This window comes from Lutra lutra, chromosome 8, assembly GCF_902655055.1.
Source record: "Lutra lutra chromosome 8, mLutLut1.2, whole genome shotgun sequence".
Classification (NCBI taxonomy): Eukaryota; Metazoa; Chordata; class Mammalia; order Carnivora; family Mustelidae; genus Lutra; species Lutra lutra.
Genome location: NC_062285.1, coordinates 141,626,968 through 141,643,717, shown reverse-complemented (window position 1 = coordinate 141,643,717; position 16,750 = coordinate 141,626,968). Strand labels below are relative to the sequence as shown.

At 62.4% G+C, this 16,750-nt stretch overlaps 1 protein-coding gene across 3 annotated transcripts in view; it reads right to left on the bottom strand.

Moving 5' to 3' along the window:
• GRAMD4 (GRAM domain containing 4) overlaps positions 1-16,750 on the bottom strand; it is a 73,723-nt gene that overhangs the window by 13,914 nt on the left and 43,059 nt on the right. For 2 of the 3 annotated variants that reach the window (XM_047742450.1, XM_047742452.1), the window contains 2 exons: positions 5,530-5,650; positions 1,546-1,607 (listed from right to left, as the gene is read on the bottom strand). In XM_047742450.1, coding sequence (XP_047598406.1) covers positions 1,546-1,607; positions 5,530-5,650 — 183 coding nt within the window. The remainder of the gene's footprint in view (positions 1-1,545; positions 1,608-5,529; positions 5,651-16,750) is intronic. The other variant, XM_047742451.1, reaches the window with a different exon arrangement.

Here is a 16,750-nt window from a genome sequence, read left to right as displayed (position 1 = left end):
CCTCTCTCTGTCTGCTTCTCTGCCTGCTTGTGATCTCTCTCTGTCAAATAAATAAATAAAATCTTTAAAAAAAGAAAAGAAAACCAGGCAGAAACGGGGAGCGTGGGTGCTCTGCAGGGCACGGATTTGCCCGCAGGGGGCGCTGTCCGGCTGCAGGGAAGGAGGGGGACAGCGGGAGCGGGTCCAGCGCCCGGGCTCTCCCAGGGGCTGAGGTTTGTGCTCACTGAGCCGCCCAGACGCAGAGAAAAGGCAGAGCTCTCAGGGAGGGAAGGGTTGAGGAGGGCTGGGGGCTTGTCGCCCCTGCCAAGGGCGTGAATGTTTTCGGCGGGCGGCTGTAGCCGTGGGCAGGCCGGAGTCTACCAGGCCTGCCCGTGTTGCCACGAAACCACACTAAGGATGCTGAGATGTGAAATCCACATCCTTGGGATTTTCTCCAACCACTTAAGAACGTAAAAACGTTTGAAACATGTGAAGTCAGGTGGGGGCTGTAGTCGGCCGAGCCCCAGGTCCAGGTCGGGCCCACTGCCCCAGCAGACCGGCTCGGGCACCGTGACCCCTTGGCTGTCCACCCCGGCTGCTGGGTGGAGAGCCCCGCACCCGTGCCCTCCCTCCGCCCACACAGAACCCACCACACCAGTGACCACCGCTACAGAATGGACCTTGGCCTGGGCTCTGGGAGACTTGGGGTCCCCCCCACCCCCCACCCTCCCACGTGCACAGGAAACTCCTCAATCACAGGGCACAGTGGGGGTCTTGGGGTCTCTGTTCCTGGCTTGGATCCCGGGTCTTGGGTGTGGCACCGGTGACCCGAGGGGCACAGCAGCCAATTCTGCACTTGACTGGCCTGCCTGGGGTTCCCACACCAGGGTGCCCGGGCAGGGGGCATCTCCCCCTCTGGAAGGCAGGACCTGACTCCGGGCCAAGCTGGGCCTCCACGTGACAGGGGCCCCCTGGAGCGCTTCCCCTCCTGAGTCTCTGTTTCCTCCCCTGTACACGAGACAGGCTAACCTGAGGCCCTTCTGGGGCACCTGTGTGCTACTGGCAGGGGTGCTCGCGAGGGCTCAGCCTGGGGAAGCGGACCCCAGGTCGGGTGCCAGGAGGGCCAGGCCTCAAGAGCTGGATAGAAAGTCCAGTTTGCTGCCAGGACAGCTCTGGGAAGGCCAGAGCGGGGGTCAGACAGAAGCTCAGGGAATGAGGAAAAGGTGCAAAGGGGTTGTGCATCCTGGGCCAAGGGGGGCCGGGGCACATCTTGACCATGGCGGCCCCCACTGCTTGCTCGTCCCTTGTCAGGACTGCCAGCCTCTGGACGTGGGCCACCAGGTCAGGAGCCAAAAAGCCAGTGTGACAGCAACGACACTGCATCTCCATCAGCAAGGGCTGAAACGGGCCACATGGTCTTTGTACAGGAAAATAAGCTCCTGTCTCGTTGAACAACCTGTGTTTGCCGTGACAGCTCGCTGATTCACAGCTGGAGATGCCTTCGCAGTCCCACGGGCTCAGGGCCAGCACGACCCCACCGCCCAGCCCAGCTGCTTAGGGGCCTACCTGCTCCATTGGTGACCTGGGCCTGCCCCTTCGGAGGCTGCTGGGCCGTCGGCTCCTCGGTTCTTAAAGAGGGAGAAGAAGCAGCAAGAATCCCGTTAGTTAACACTGCGTGAGTGCGGGCTCTGGAAGGTGCTGTCCTCCCGGGGAGTCTGCCCCACATGACTGGTCACTCCAGCCTGCGGGGCACCTCTGGGACCTCAGTGCTCAGACCCGCTTGTGGGGCAGGCTGGGCAGCTCAGAGCCGCATTCCCGATGGGCACGCTCTCTTCTAATTTTTTTGATAACCAAATAAAAGAAGTCTCATAACTACGCTACTCTTTCCTGTGCTATGAACACACCTACGTCTTCACCGTGACGTTCAGAATACACAGCTCTTACGCTGATTAACCAGCCTGTGATAAGCAAATGCTCGTCTGCGGACACGTTCAATAGGCAGCACGTGAGGCCAGAGGCTGGGTGACCCTCTGGGCTGTCCAGCTGTGCCCAGGTCCCAGCTCGGCCCGTGCCAGCCACCTGCCTGGGCCCCCACGGCCCAGCCACCAGGGCCCACAGCCGTCATCCAGCCTCAGGGCGAGCTCCCGGGGTTTCCATCCCCCTGCCACACCTGGACTGCTGATACAGAGCCTGATGCAGTGATCCAGCCCCTGACCTGGGGGGGCCTCTGACCAGGCTACGGTTCGTGCTACGGCTGCCCTGCCTGCCTTGCTCTGCGCCGGCCCGGGCCACAGACGCACCACACTGTTTCTGGTGCTCTCGGTCCAGCAGGGACCCCCGGATGTGGGAGAAGTGGTGCCCCAGGCAAATGTCAGCAGGGTCCTGTGGGGCACAGAGGACGCTTCCAGGACAGAGACAGCAGGGCTGGGAGACCCTGGGCCCGAGCACGCCCTCCACTGCTGTGAAGGAGGGGCGGGGTTTCTGCTCTGCTCCCACGGTGGGATCTCACACCACGCTTCCATGAGCCGACCCGCTCTGCGGGCTTGAAACCCTGACTGTCATCTAGAGCAGGAGACTCTAGGACAAGCTGGATGGGGGACGAACAGGGAGAGCGACGCCTGCAGCCTCACCAAGCAATGGATGGGGAAGACACAACACAGACGTGAGGTCCTGGGGAAGGGAGCCACGGTCCGGGGGAGGGAAGACAACACAGATGTGAGGTCCCGGGGAAGAGGGCCACAGTCCGGGAGGAGCGGGCCAGGCCTCCACACCAGCCCCTTCCTGCAGCCAGGCTGCCCAAGCAACGGTCCACGCCCAGAGCGACCACTGACACGTGGGGCTTTTCTGGGAACCGGAAAGGGCCCCAGGGCACACGGGAGACACCAGGACCCGGTCAAGAGCCTTTCATTCCCAGGCGTGCATCCCGGCCTCGGGACCAGGATGTCTGTGCCTAGCCTGGAGGTTCTGGAAGACACAACTTACCCAAGAAGCACTAACAAGCCAGACCCCTGCCCAAGCCTGGGGCCACGTGGCCACCAGGAGGACTTGCACGCCTGAGGGACACGGCTGGGGGCTTCCCGAGGTCCTGTGCTTGTGACGGTTTGGTGTGCACGGCCACTGACTATGTGGTCTTTCTAACACAATCCCTGCTAGAAACACCCAGATGCTCAGATCTTCGTGGGCTGCGAGCTGGCTTCGGGGGAGGAAGTGTACTCCCTTCCCATCGCCCCACATGCAGGACAGGTCAGTGCCTCTTCCATGTGCTGGACAGAGAGACAGACGGACAGCAGGGCAGACGGTGCACCAGGAGGTTCCAGCCCACGACACTCGGGGCACGAGGACCTGCCTGCAGCTCCGGAGAGGTGGGAAGTGAGCGGGGTGACCTCAGAGGAACATACAGGCCGTGTGACCTCACTGAATCAGAAAAAGGCGGCTCGTGTTTCTAACAACTGGATTCTTTGAAATGTTTCTGAACGACCTACGCCAGCGTTCAACGACCACGCACACGAGACGGAGTGGAACATGCCGGACTTGTTTTTTTTAAAGTCCGATTTTCGGGCCTGCAGCCACCCGAGGCCAGAGGGTGCAGAGGCCCACAAGGAGCGCAACGCCGGGTGCTGGGGTCACTCTGCCCTGACCCCTCCCGGGGGCTGGGGGCACCAGACCACCACCAGGGTCCCTTTCATCCCACACACCTCGGCCCCAGCGAGACTCAACGCGGCCTGCCGGCCGAGCCCAGGGGTGGGACGGGTAGAGGGTGGCGGCAGGCCCAGGCCGCCCAGACAGGCCGGTCAGAAGGGCAGTGCTTCTCTGCCGCTCCTGGACCCCAACGAGAGAAGGCCTTTGCCTACTAACAAACAAGCTTCAATCAAAGGGATTTTTGGGGAATTTTCTTTAAAACCCAAACAGAGGTTTCTATAAACTGTAATTACCACATTTCAATCCTGGAGCTCGTCTGCAGCTTGGGGGCGTGTGTGCCCGTGTGTGTGTGCGTGTGTGCATAAGGGGGTTCCCCTCCACATGCTCACCCACCGGGATGGCCCACGGCCACCCCAGACGGACACTGAGGTGACAACAGAAGAGGTCATCACTTGCACAAAACCTGCTTCTCCCTGTACCTCCCCCCTTCAGGTCTCCATTTCCAGAAGGTTCCTGAACCCCACCCCTATGTAAAGCAGGGGAGCAGCCCCACAGTGGGTCCCAGGCCCCTTAGCTTCCGCGGCTCTGGACTGCTATTCCTTTACTGTGACCACCCAGCTTGTCCCTCTGTGTCCTCAGAAGCGGACAGGACTTTGGAGAAAGAATGAGGAGGCTGGGCTGGGCAGGAGGGTGGGAAGCGGAAGGCGGGGCCCTGCCAGGAGAGGGCAGACACACGGGCTCAGCTTGGGAGAGCACCTCTCAACCCCACGGGGAAGTGCCGCCTCCAGCCAACCGCTCTGGGCAAAGCCAGACAGAAACGCACACTTGCACCGGACGGAGCACATTCTCCGGGGGACGCGGTGCTAAGATGCACCATGGGAGGCTGACCGTGGCCGGCGGGTGGAAAAGGCACCCACAGCCAGCCATGCCCCCGGGACGGCGCCAGGCCCTCGCTCTCTCAGCGTCCGCAGGTCAGGTCCCCGGCTGCACCCTCTGCATAACGAAAACATTTAGAAATGGGAAAGGTTCAACGTCAGGTAACGTGCAGGTTGAGGCCCATATGCTGGTGTCTGGGAAGGGCTGCCGGCCTCATGGCCGGGACAAAATGGGGAAGTAAGGGACACCCCTCCCCTAACAAGCTCGAGGCCCCCACACAGAATCCCAGAGAACCCCACCATAGCCCTGCGGGGACAAGCAACAGAGCCTTACTTCAAGGTTGCCCAAAAGCCCATAGGAGTCGTCAGAACTGCCTACAGAGCACAGAACCAGAGACCCTTCCTGCGAAGAGGACCAGATGCCCCCAGCTCCCGGGAGCGGAGAACCACGGTCAGCCAGGATAGGAAGCCAGCTCTGGCTGCAGAACAGGAGCCATCTCTTTCCCACCAGCCAAGCCCCACGCATCGAGGTGCCCGGAGGGTGGGTGTCCTCAGAGCCAGAGCCACAGAAGACACTTGAAAGTGACCGGGCCCTCGTCCACCCCACGGACAAACCCGTTCTGGCTGGCCTCGCCCAGCAGCAGCCTCCTCTGCTGGGCCACCAGCTTGCAGGCCGTGTGGGCGGACGGGGAGCCTCCGGGGGTTTCCAGAAGGTCAGGGAGAGCACAGCTCTCAGAACCCACAAATACCCTCCTGGAAGGACTCTCTTCTCACAGGCAGCACCGCGAGGTGGTGGCCCAGCTCGTGCAGGCAGAGCAGTGGGTGCAAGAGGAGGCCACATGTGGGAACAGCGCCGCCCCACGGCAGGGCCCACGTCATCCCCTCCAGAAGCTGGGGAGGGACCCTGCGGCGATGAGGGTGACCATCCGTGACGGGCGAACCCGGCAGTAACTGTGTGCAGCGGGATGGCCGTCTGTGGGGGGCGCACAGGCAAGGAAGGCCTGAGTGGGCAGTGGGGCACCCTCGACCCCCTCACCTGGCCTTCAGCACTTCCTGGACCTTCTGCTCCAGCTCCATCCGCCGCTGCCGCTCCCGGTCCAGCTCCTGCCGGAGCATCTCCGAGTTGGTCTCTTCTCTGAGCTTCCGGAGCTCCTCCTCTGCGGGGAGAGAACGGCCAGGTGACCCACGCTTGGACCTGCTCCGCCCTCCCAGGGCAGAGGTGCCGAGGGCGGGCGTGGTTTTCGGAGCCCGTGGACAGAGGGCCCCGTCCACACCAGCCAGGCCGTGGCAGCTCCCCTGGTCCTCTCTAGGGGACACCTGCGGGGGGCTACTAGTCGGGCCCCTCTCCCACGGTGGGCACAAAGCTACAGGGAGGAATTCCGCACCACGCAGAATAGGCGCAAACCACACGCACGAAAGGCAGCTCGCCACAGCACCACCACCAGACACCCCAGGGGAAGGGATCCTGGTGGCACTTGGTGACCCAGTGGACATCGCCTGGACACACACATGCCCTGGGTGGGGTCTGCAAGCCTCAGCCACAGAGCCGAGCCCCTGCCCGGGGCTGACAGATGGCTCCCACCATCCAGCTGCTGATGACCCAGGAGCACGGCGGGAGGGCCGGCGGGGAGCTTCTGCGGTCCGAGCCGGAACCAGGATGGGGTGAACATGAAGGCGGCAGGCTCCGGGGGGAAGAGCAGGTGGCAGGCTCAGTAGCAGCCTTGGCCCTGAGGCAAGGAGGGGCCTGGGAGCTGAGGGGGGCAGTCACCAGGGAGACGGGGCAGGGCCAGGGCGTGCAGAGCCCAAAGGAGGACCTGATGTTAATTCCAGGATGGGTGGAAACCAAGGGCCATGCAGGTGTGGGTTTGACTGTGATGTGTGATAAGCTAGGTGGTGGTTCCCCCAAAGAGGTCCCGACCTAATTCTGGGGACCTGGGACTATGTCTCTTCCACAAAGGCCTATACTACAGAGGTGATCAAAGAAAGGACCTTGAGACGGGGACCATCCTGGTCATCCAAGCCCAGTGTAATCACCGTTACATAAACCAGCGGAGGCAGGAGGGTCAGAGGTCAGGGAGAGGAGAGACTGGCAGGCTGCTGGCATGCAGGGTGGCAGAAGGGGCCGGCAGCCCGGGATCGTGGGCTTCTCGAAGCCGGATGAGCCACGGAAGCAGATTCTCCCCCAGACCCTCCGGGGGCGGGGGCACAAAGCCCTGCCAACATGTGACCCTCGTTCTGTTGGACTTCTGACCTCTGGAATCGTAAGAGAACAAACATGCTATTCAAGGTCCTTGGTTTCTGGTGCAGCAGCAAGAGGAACCCCCACAGAGTGGGGCCCGCGCGGGGGCTTGGATCCTGAGTGGACGGCTCACTGTGTCTGCACATGCTGGACATCCCGGCCCGGAGACAGCACAACACAGCCTCCGCCGAGGCCCCAACGCCTTCCATCTGCCTCCGTCCCCTGACCGTCCCAGAGGCGACCACCAGCTAGCGTCCATGTGCAGGCGAGACCTCCGTTTCAGAGACCAGATATGATGAAGGTGGGTGTGCCTTCAATCATGCAGCCAGGACAGGAGACCGCGGGCTGGGGGCTTGAATCACAGCCCCTGATTCGCCCATGTTCCAGAGCTGCAAGTCCGCGGTCAGGGTGCCGGCCGAGCCGGGCAGTGCCGCTCTGTAGGGTCCTCCCATGGCAGAGAGGAAGGGCTCAGGTGTCTCCTCTTCTCCTGAGGACACTCACCCCATCCGGGGTCTCCACCTCCTAAGCCCTGTATGCGTCTGGGGGGACACAGACATCTGGGCCCCAGCGGGGCCTGAGCTCAGGCAGCCGGGCCAGCCCTCCTGCTCACCCTGCAGAGCCCGCGCACACGCTGTTCCACCGCGCCCTTCTGTGACCCCGGGGCCGCTCGAAGGCTCTGACCGAGCAGCTGGCCCAGAGGAAGCAGAACCGCAAGCCGGTCCTGCCTGTCACACTGTTCCCGAGACGCGGACCCCGGTCGGCCCTGCCTCTCACACTGTTCCCCAGACGCCAACCCTGGTCGGTGGGCACCACCCAGGAGAGCACGGGACCCTGTCTGTCCCTGCAGGCGAATCCTTTGCCGTCCTGCAGAGCCCCCACCACTCAGTCACCCCACAAACATCTGGGGAATGACACCTGGCTGCAGGCAACTTTCTCAAGGACTAGGCTGAGTCCCCTGCAAACCCAATTGGCAAAACATTTGTATCACAATAAAATGCAGTGGAATGCATCCAGAAATCCCAGGCCGTCTCCTTCGGGCCTAAAGCTCCTGCAGATGGGCACCCAAGTCTCGTTTCTAAACTGGGCACACAGCAGACCCTCCGTCACAGTCCCACAATGACACAGGACTCATCCCCTCTCCGCCCTGCCACGCCCCCGCACTTCCTGGATGTCAGCCCTGCCTTCTTGAGGTTCTCTACTGTATCCTAGAGGGGTCAGTACCCACCGGGAACAGATGGACCATGAAGGCGTGAGGGGCAGACAACCAGCTGCCTCGCGGGGCGGGGCAGGGCTCGCCATGTCCAGACAGGATACAGATACGGGGTAGGATGTCCTGACTGCCCTACAGGGAGAGGCAGGTGTAGTGGGGACTCGGCCCAGCCACAAAGCCCCCGGGGATAACACAGCCTAAACAGACACCTCTGCACGCTGGCAGGGCTGCTGAGGGCCAAGATGGGAGCTCAGCCTTCTCCACGAGCACTAGCCAGAAGCTGACGACCCCATGTCCCCTTTTTAGCAAAGAGTTAAAGTCACCCAGTGAATCTGCTAGGTCTGCAGCACCCCGGGGCCCGGGCAGGACTGAAGCAGGCGGTAGAGCCCCGGGTGGCTATGGTCCACACAGTCCCGCATGTCAGACCTGCATCCCGCTGCTCCACAAACAAGCACCGCACAGCCTCACGCAGTGGGACACCTGTGATGACAAAGGGACCGAAACAAAGGCCCGGCCTCTTAGGGACATGCATGGTAAGGACAGATGGCTGGGGGGAGCCCTGCTGCCCAGGAACCTTCTCTCTGTGGGGGGGTTTGGGGGGTACAGGGAAGTGCTCAGGGCGACCCAGCAGCTTCCTTTCAGGTCCCCGCTGCCTCAGACCAAAGGACACAGGGCTGAGCCCAAGCCCCCAAAATTCAGGCCAAGGTCAGTCTGGCAGCTGGAGGCCCCAGGCGGGTTACGGCACGACTGAGTGTGAGCAGCAGGACTCTCTGCCCAGACGGCACACGGGGAGGCAGAGAGGCCCAAGGTCAGAAGACCCTCCAGCCTCAGGAGAGCCTGTGGCCCGGCCACAACGTCTGCCTGAGGAGTTCGTGGCTCCCTGGGTTTTGTCATGAACCAGTGACAAACACCGAGGTTTGCTGCGTGCTGGGATCCACTGGCTCCGTAAGTACGTGGGGTGTTCGGGGCCCTCTCGTGTGCCCGCCCCGCTGGGCCCCAGCGTCCTCCAGCTTCTGTAGACCTTTCAGGGCCTCTCCCCTGCAGACTCACGGGGAGAAGGCCCTCCCCAAAAGGGGCCTGAGGGATGCCACGCCCAGCCCACGGGGAGCGGTCCCTCCTGGCTCCCCCAGTCACGTTTTCGCACGGTTTCATCCCCTCCGTTCTGGGGTGAAGCAGGGTGGCCCTCCCACGGTCACCTTCCTTGAAGACGGAGGTCCGGACCCTCTCCTGGGGGCATAGAACCGGGTTCATAAAGGAGCCAAGCAAAAGGGAAATCTGAGACGAGGGGGCGGCCTCTGCCCAGTTAGACCCAGAAACGGGGCCCAGCCCAGCCAGGGCCCCCAGCCTTGTTGATGGAGCTGCATGTGCCCCCCCCCCAATCACGGTAGCCAGCCAGGCTCCTCTGTGCCCAGGGGACCTGTGTCAGGCAGCCACCACATGCGGGACATCCTGAAAGTACCCCCAAACCCACGAATTCTGCTGGTCTCAGTTCCTACCCCAGTGCCCAGCTGGCCCCCTTCCACCTGCGGTCTGGCTCGGAACAGCAGTCAGGGGTTCTTCAGAAAGCCCGTCAGAACCCACTGCTGTCTTGCCTCCAAGTCGGCAGGGGTTTGTCATCTAACCCACCCACTCAGCAAGGGCCCCCACTCCACCTCACCAGCTGTGTCTCCCTCTACTCTTCCCTTGTCTTTGCCACTGGGACCTCCTTTTAGGTCTTCAAATGCCCACGATCCGACTCTGCCCCAGGACCTTTGTACATGCTGAGGTCCCCTCCCTGACTCTCAGTCCTAAGCCGCCATTTCCCCTGAGAAACCTCCCTGTCTGATGCCCCCCACAAACAGAACGTGGCATCCTGTCACGTGGTCTTCTTCCTGTGGATCCTCTTCAGGGTGTGGGAAGGGGATTCCTAGAGGTGACACAGGTCCACAGGGCAAGGTTTAGCGAACGTGGCCACCAGTAACACGCTTCTTGGTCCACATTCACGCGACCCGGGCCCACGGCCCCCATGTGTTTACTGCCTGGGACAGTCCAGGACCCAGCCTGGCTCCGGGAGAAGCCAGAGAAGGCACGGGGAACAGACAGCAAGGGAGTGAGGACAGTGCAGCAGGCTCTCACGCGACATGCCCGGCGGCTAGAGCAGACGACCGGTGGTGAGCTCGATGGCAAGACACCGGTGGTGGGGGAGGGGCTGGTGTCTGAAGGACACAGTGCACAGCCCCACATCTCAGGCCTCGCCCTTCCTAGTCTCTGCCCCTAAGAGTCCCCGCCTGCAATGGCTCCTCGTACACGCAGCGTCTGCTGGGAGGTGGCAGGGGGTAGCTGGTGATGGGGGACCCAGAACCCTAGCACGTTACCAGCCCAAGAGCCCCAGCCCCCATGGGGCCCTCCCCTTGGCCCACATGAAGCCCAGCTGCCCAGAGAGGCCTCCCGCTGGCACACAACTTCTTCAGCAAACACACACTGCGCCAGTGTTACACACCGGGCTCTGACGCCCTGGCCAGGGCAGACTTCCCGGGGGACCCCTGCGAAGTGCCCGTGTGTGTACTGGCCCCAGGGGTGAGCCTGGGCCCCTTGGGAGGCAGGTCCCCTGTCCTGACACAGGCGGGGCCCTGGGACACTCTTCCCAAAGGGCAGGCGCCCACTGACCGTGGGACATCTCTGTCCTCCCACGTGTCTGCAGAGTGTGGCTCCACCACCTCCGATGGGACTCCCTTCTGCACCATGTGACCCTCCCGTAGTGGGCCTGGCCTGAACAGGTGCTCGGCCCAGACTCACTGGATGAGCCCATGGACCAAAGGCTCAGAGTGAGCCTCCACGGTGACCTGTCAACCAAGTGCTCACAGGCGGACAGTCCTGTAAATGGGTGGGAGCACATCTCTCCCAAGGGGAGTGGCCACGGCTCGGTCGGGTGTCCTGGGGGCCGCCTCCGTGAGCCACCTCAGAAGGACCGGGCTTGGGTGAATGTGCAGAGAGCCAAAGAGATCGCCATCTCATTGTCTGATTTATGTGGGAGCAGTGAGGGACAGCCAGGATGGTGGTGGACAGTGAGGACAGTGGAGAGCAATGGGGGGCAGTGAGGACAGTGGGGGTTAGTGGGGGGCAGTGGAGGTGCTCAGGGAGAGCGAGGACAGTAGAGGACGGCAGGGGGCAGTGGCTACTCTCATGGGGAAAACAGAGGGGAGGGACGGCACGGTCATTGACGACCTTGCTCCCGGGAGCCCCGGCTGGGGGCTTCTGGTGCTTTCCCGTCTGCTCCTCCGAGTGCCAGCACCCACACACACCCCCAGCCGCCTCCACAGAGCTCAGCTCCATCTGAAGGTCCCGGCAGCCCGACACCCGTCCGGTATCACCAGCGGGAAACCACACTTTCCTTAGGGGGCCACCCCCGAACTCCCTTCCCTGTGACACCAACCTGTGAGAGCTCCGCACGTGTCTGGGTTCCAGCATGTGGCAACCGTCATCCAGGCCCACGGAAACACATGTGGACACGGAGCCCCCCCGAGACCCGCCAGAGCACTAAGCAGACGGGCTCACAATCACGGGCCGTGTCAGAGACGCGGGGGCCCCCGCTGGCCGAGAGTCATGTCCCCTGAACCGGGGCCTCCCTGACGATGCCCCCCGGCCCCGCCCCATCCTTCCCATGGTGGAGGTGGGTACCTCAGCCCCAGAGCTGCCCCCCATGCTCCTGGGCCTCCCCAAGCCGAAAGCACTCCTTCCGCCACCCCCGTCCCTCACCCCTGCACCGGGCCATGAAGCCCACCTGCTGGCCGGAGTGGACCCTCGGCTGCAGCCCCACAAACATGCTCATCCCCTTCCTGGCAAAGCTGTGAGGAGACGTTCCCTTTCTCCGGTGCCTCCTTTCCTGGTGGCTCCTTCTGGAAATTTCAGGAAGAATCTGTTTCTTGCTTTTCCCCATGTCTAGTGGCACTGCGCTCCTCAGCTGGTGACCCCCAGCCGCAGTGACACCACTGTGAGTTCTGACCGTCCGCCTCCCTCTCACGAGGCTGCCTGTAAGGAATCAGTCTGAGCGCTCGGGGTCAGCCCAGAGAACTCCCCGCTCAGATCCTCACCTCGAATTACGAATCCCTTGTGCCCAGCAAGGTGACCAGTCAGTCACCGGTTTTGGTGACCAGGCTGCACTTTCGGGGGCCAGAATTCTGCCCCCCACATTCCCTTCTGAGACAAGACACTGTGTCCAAGGAGCCATGCTGGCCCCGGGAGGAACTGATGAGCCCCTCTGTCCACCTGGCCCAAAGGGGGCCTTCTTGTCCCGGGAACACTACCTGCTCTTGGCTGTCCTGAGCCCTTCCGTGCCCCTGCGTGGGGCAGGCTGCAACCAGCCTGCCTCCCGGGCCCGGGGAGCCACCCTGGCAAGGTGGCTGGGAAACCCACTCGTCCGTCTGAGCCAGGGGCTGAGTGACAGGCGGGATCCCCGGGAGTGGGAGCCCCAACCCACACATCAGGCTGCTTAGTCACAGACACGCACGGCGGAAAGGCCACGGTGTGAGCACCCACCACGCCTGCCCAGGATGCGCCACGAGGTTCCCGGCACAATGATCCGCTCCCTTTCAGGCACTGGTGTGGCCACAAGGGCCTGTGACATCTGCCAACCCGGCACAGACAGCCAGGGCCCTTCGGAAGCCTGTGGGAGGCTGGGGGACCCAAAAATGCCTGCCTAAGGAGTCTGAACCCCCAAACCTTCTAGGATCTGAGGTCGCCCCTGGGAGACAGAAGTCAGCACTGTCATTCATTCATTCCCTCCCTGAGCTCCTGTTTAACGGGGTCCCTGTGAGAGCAAAGCAAGGCTGCGGGTATGCGGCCTGGAGGGAAACCGGGGACGCTCCCCGGCACATGGCCTATCGCTACCCACCGTCCACCAGAGCAGTTGGGCAGCAGACTTTCTTTTTTCCTTTTTTCCTTTTAAGATTTAATCTATTTATTCCTTTCAGAGAGAAAGAGAAAGGCAGCACTGGCACATGCTGGCCGCGGGGTGGGGTGGGGGGGACAAGCAGTCCCATGCCGAGTGCAGAGCCTGACGCGGGGCTCCAGCCCAGGACCCCGATATCACCACCCAAGCCGAACGCAAGAGTCCGGTGCTCAGTCCTCGAGCGACTGAGCCACGGGGGCTTGACTGTCCGGTGAGGCTCGATGTCCCAGCGGGCCAGGTCCCGCTCACGTAGCAGCTTTCAGGGACCCCGACAAGAAGACCGTCGGGCCGGGCTTGCAGCCCACCTCCTCACAGGGACCGCCGACCGCTGCTTTCAGAGGGACACGGCGTGCGAGCCATAGACGGGAGCCCCGCGAGGAGGCAGACGGCAGCGCTGCGTGGCCAAGGGAGTCGTGCAGCAGCTGCGCACGGGCTGCAGCCGGCAGGCGGCCCCCGGCCCGAGAGGAGGGCAGGGCTGGCGCGCCAACGGTCACCCCGGGCACCTCATCCACCAGCAGCCCACAGCCACCCTGGCTCAGAGGGAGAAAGACAGGACGCTTGGGCTCCCGCCCACCGCGCGCCCAGACGGCACGGGCCGCAGCCCAACCGCGCACCCCAGCCTCTGGGGAAGTCATTGGGAGGAAGGAACCAGCTTCCAAGCTATTTTTAAAACTGTAAAAGTAGAACTCTTCAAGCAGGAGTCCTCCTGGCACATAATTCAACAGGCTCAGCCACAGCCAAAAATAAAAATCAAGTGATAATCCTTAAATAAAACTCCTTCCCACCGGCCAGGCCTGCTAACAGAGACCACTGGAAAAGCTGAGCTGTTTCTGCCCCCTGGCCAGGTGGGAGCCCAGCACACCTGGGGGCCCCAGGCTCCGCCCCCTCACCTCCCTTGCCAGCGGCGACCTGCTAGCCCAATTCACCCCTCTGGCCATCGCTGGGGACCCTTCTAGAAGGTAGGACCACGTGCTCAACAGCAAGGAGTTATCAGGTTCTACTTTCAATGGCCAGAGAAGCAGCCACCACGGCCTCCCTCCCCTCAGCTGCTCTCTGCAGAGGGACAGTCGTGATTGGCGACGCCTGGCTTCTACGGTAAACCTACACCCACCTGTCCTCCCTGCTGCTGTGCTCCTCGCCACCGCGGACGAGCGGCTAGCAACTGTGCCCTCGGAGACCCATGAACAGCGCTGCCTCGAACAGCTTACGCTGCTGAGATGCGCTGCTGAGACGCCGGCCTATCACAGTGTTTCCAGGGTGTCTTAGGAAACTGACTGGGGGTCTGAATGAAAGGTAGTGTGTTGGAATTTTTTCCATGTAAACTAATAAGAAACAGGGTCCTAGCCTATCCCGGGAACCGACAGCCCTTCACGAGAGATGGTGGGCTTCGTCAGGCCGCCCGTGGTCTGGGCTCTGGGACCCTGGACCCGGTTCTGGAACACAGAGTGTGTGGGCACCAGCCCCCGATCCACAGTCCCTCTCTCTCCAACGCAGCCCTCAGAGCCAACAGCTGAGCCCTCCGGGCCCCTGGCCGTCCCTGGGGCGGGGGCAGGCAGGGGCTCTGCTCCCCAGCAAGGTGAGACCAGGCCAAGTCACCGAGTGGGGGAGCAAGGGTGGCACACACACGAAACACGAGCTGCGGGCCCAAACGCCACACAGGATGGAGCAAGCGTGTGGAGGACCAGAGCTGGGCTGGCGCCCGGCGGGGCCTAGAAGGGTATGCAGAAGCTCGTAGAAGAAACAGTCTGTTTGTTCATCCACTCATGTCCTCACCCACCCACTGACTCATCCATCTATCATCCACCCCCACCCACCATCCATCCACCCACCCACTGACCCATCCATCCACTCGCCTGCCCATGGACTCATCCACCCCTGGATAATGTCCACTCAGACACGCACGGAGCATCCCGCAGCCGCCTGACTGCAGGCCCGAGCTGGGGGAACGCAGAGATAAGGCAGTAGCGACCTTCCCTCTGTCACACGAGAATCTAGCTCCATAGAGGAGATGAAACGTGGATGAGGGAGAGCTGGGGCAGCCCCACATCACAGGACAGCCCATCTCTGCCAGTTGGGCCTCACGCACACCGGTGAGAGTCTCAGCAGAAGGGGACCGGCCAGGAGCCGGCCGAGGGTGGGGAAGGACGCTGCCCCAGCAGCTCCTTTCCCCCTGTGCCCACGGGAGCTCAGCCATACCACCTGTACGTGGGGGGTCACATCCTCCCCCACCCCAGGGAGCGGTGAGGGGTTCAGGGGAGAGATGCAGAGCACCATGGAGAGAGGTCCCAGAGCTCAGCATGGCTCCTGCCTCGACACTCTCCACGGAGCTCAGTTCCGTCACCTTCCACAGGGCCCATGAGAGGACGCTGCCGACCCCAGACACAGAGCCCTCCGACACACAGGCAGGCGTGTGCCAGCTTCCTCCCCGACTTTACCCTTACCCCAAGACCCCCGCAGCCCTGGGTCCCAGGGAGCAGGGCTGGCGCCGGCAGGACCCAGAGACCTCTCCTCTGAAGTGCGAGCTGGCCAGGTGGGGTGCTCAGCTGGGACGACACAGCCTGGGGTGGCGAGCTGGCCTCCGTGCCCAACATCCATGATGAATGATTACAGGCACATTCTCACCAGGCAATGAAAGGATCTAGAAATACGGAATTCTGGCCCATTCAGTGGGTTGGACAGGTCATTTTCTTAGGGACCAATTCCATTTTTTCTGAGATAAAGCTCGTGTGATCTGCACACGCAGACTCACCTCTGTTATCTGTCCTCACCTTCTGTGCCAGCGAATTCACAGCAGGACCACAGTCAAACAAACAAGAAGCCAGACCCCAGATGGACACCTGCAGGCCCCGGTCCACTCTCTGACCAACCCCACACCTCACCCTGCTGTCCGCAGGCTTCGAATGGCCCAACCCCCCAGCAGCAGGCTGCAGGCAGCTCCCCGGACCCTCCTGTTTGCAGAGAACTTTGTGAGTGAGAAAGTGCTTCCTCCTCCTCTGTCACCCACGCTGGCGGCTCAGAAACTTGCCTTCCCTCCAGGGCCCGCCTGCTAAGTCTAGGCACTCAGAGAGACGCTTCGGGCCGCAGGAGTGGACTGGTTGCCTCCCCGACCAGCTTCTCTGGGAAACCCTCTCACATGGGCAGCAGGGAGCCACGCTGACCTGCCGCATATCCAAGCAGGAAGGGGGGCTTGCGTGAGCGCCGGGGCCCAAGATGAGGGGCCTCCCCCTGAGAACACGGCCTACAAGAGCTACCTCTGCCATCCGCCCACTGTATCCACGAGGAACTGGCACGCATCTGGCAATGGGCGGGTGTCGGTGGCCCAAGGAGGATGGTCCTGACCCAGAGGGCTCAAGACCCCAGGGTGGGGCCCCCTGGGAGAGGACCCCCAGCCAGTCCGGGGAGGATTCCACGACCTTCACCTCAACACGGGAAGAAGAAACCTCTCGGCCACATAGAACCCAACATGGGTAAGGGAGCCTCAGGCTCAGCCCGGCCACCAGGATGCCCCCGGACCCCTGAGGCTCTACAAGCGTTTCTCCAAGATCCAAACTGCACACCAAGTCACTGTGGGGGAGAGCCTGCGTGTGCCGCTCACAGCGCTGGGGAACCTCCTTTCCAAGGGCCCCCACCCAGCCAGGGACAGGGAAATGCACAGAAACGAGAAGAGGGTGCGTGAGCTCAGAAGGCAGCAGCCGCTAAGTGAAAACGAATGATGCTCTCAACTCATTTATGTGCCTCCTTAGCAGATCCGAGTCCTGCCTGCTGCCACGAGCCGGAGCGCGCTCCCATCTCCCGTTCCCCTCCTGCGTCATCCCTCCCGGGGACATCTGTACTGTTCAATATTTCATGGCGAAGCCAGCCGCTGCACACTTGGGCTCCTG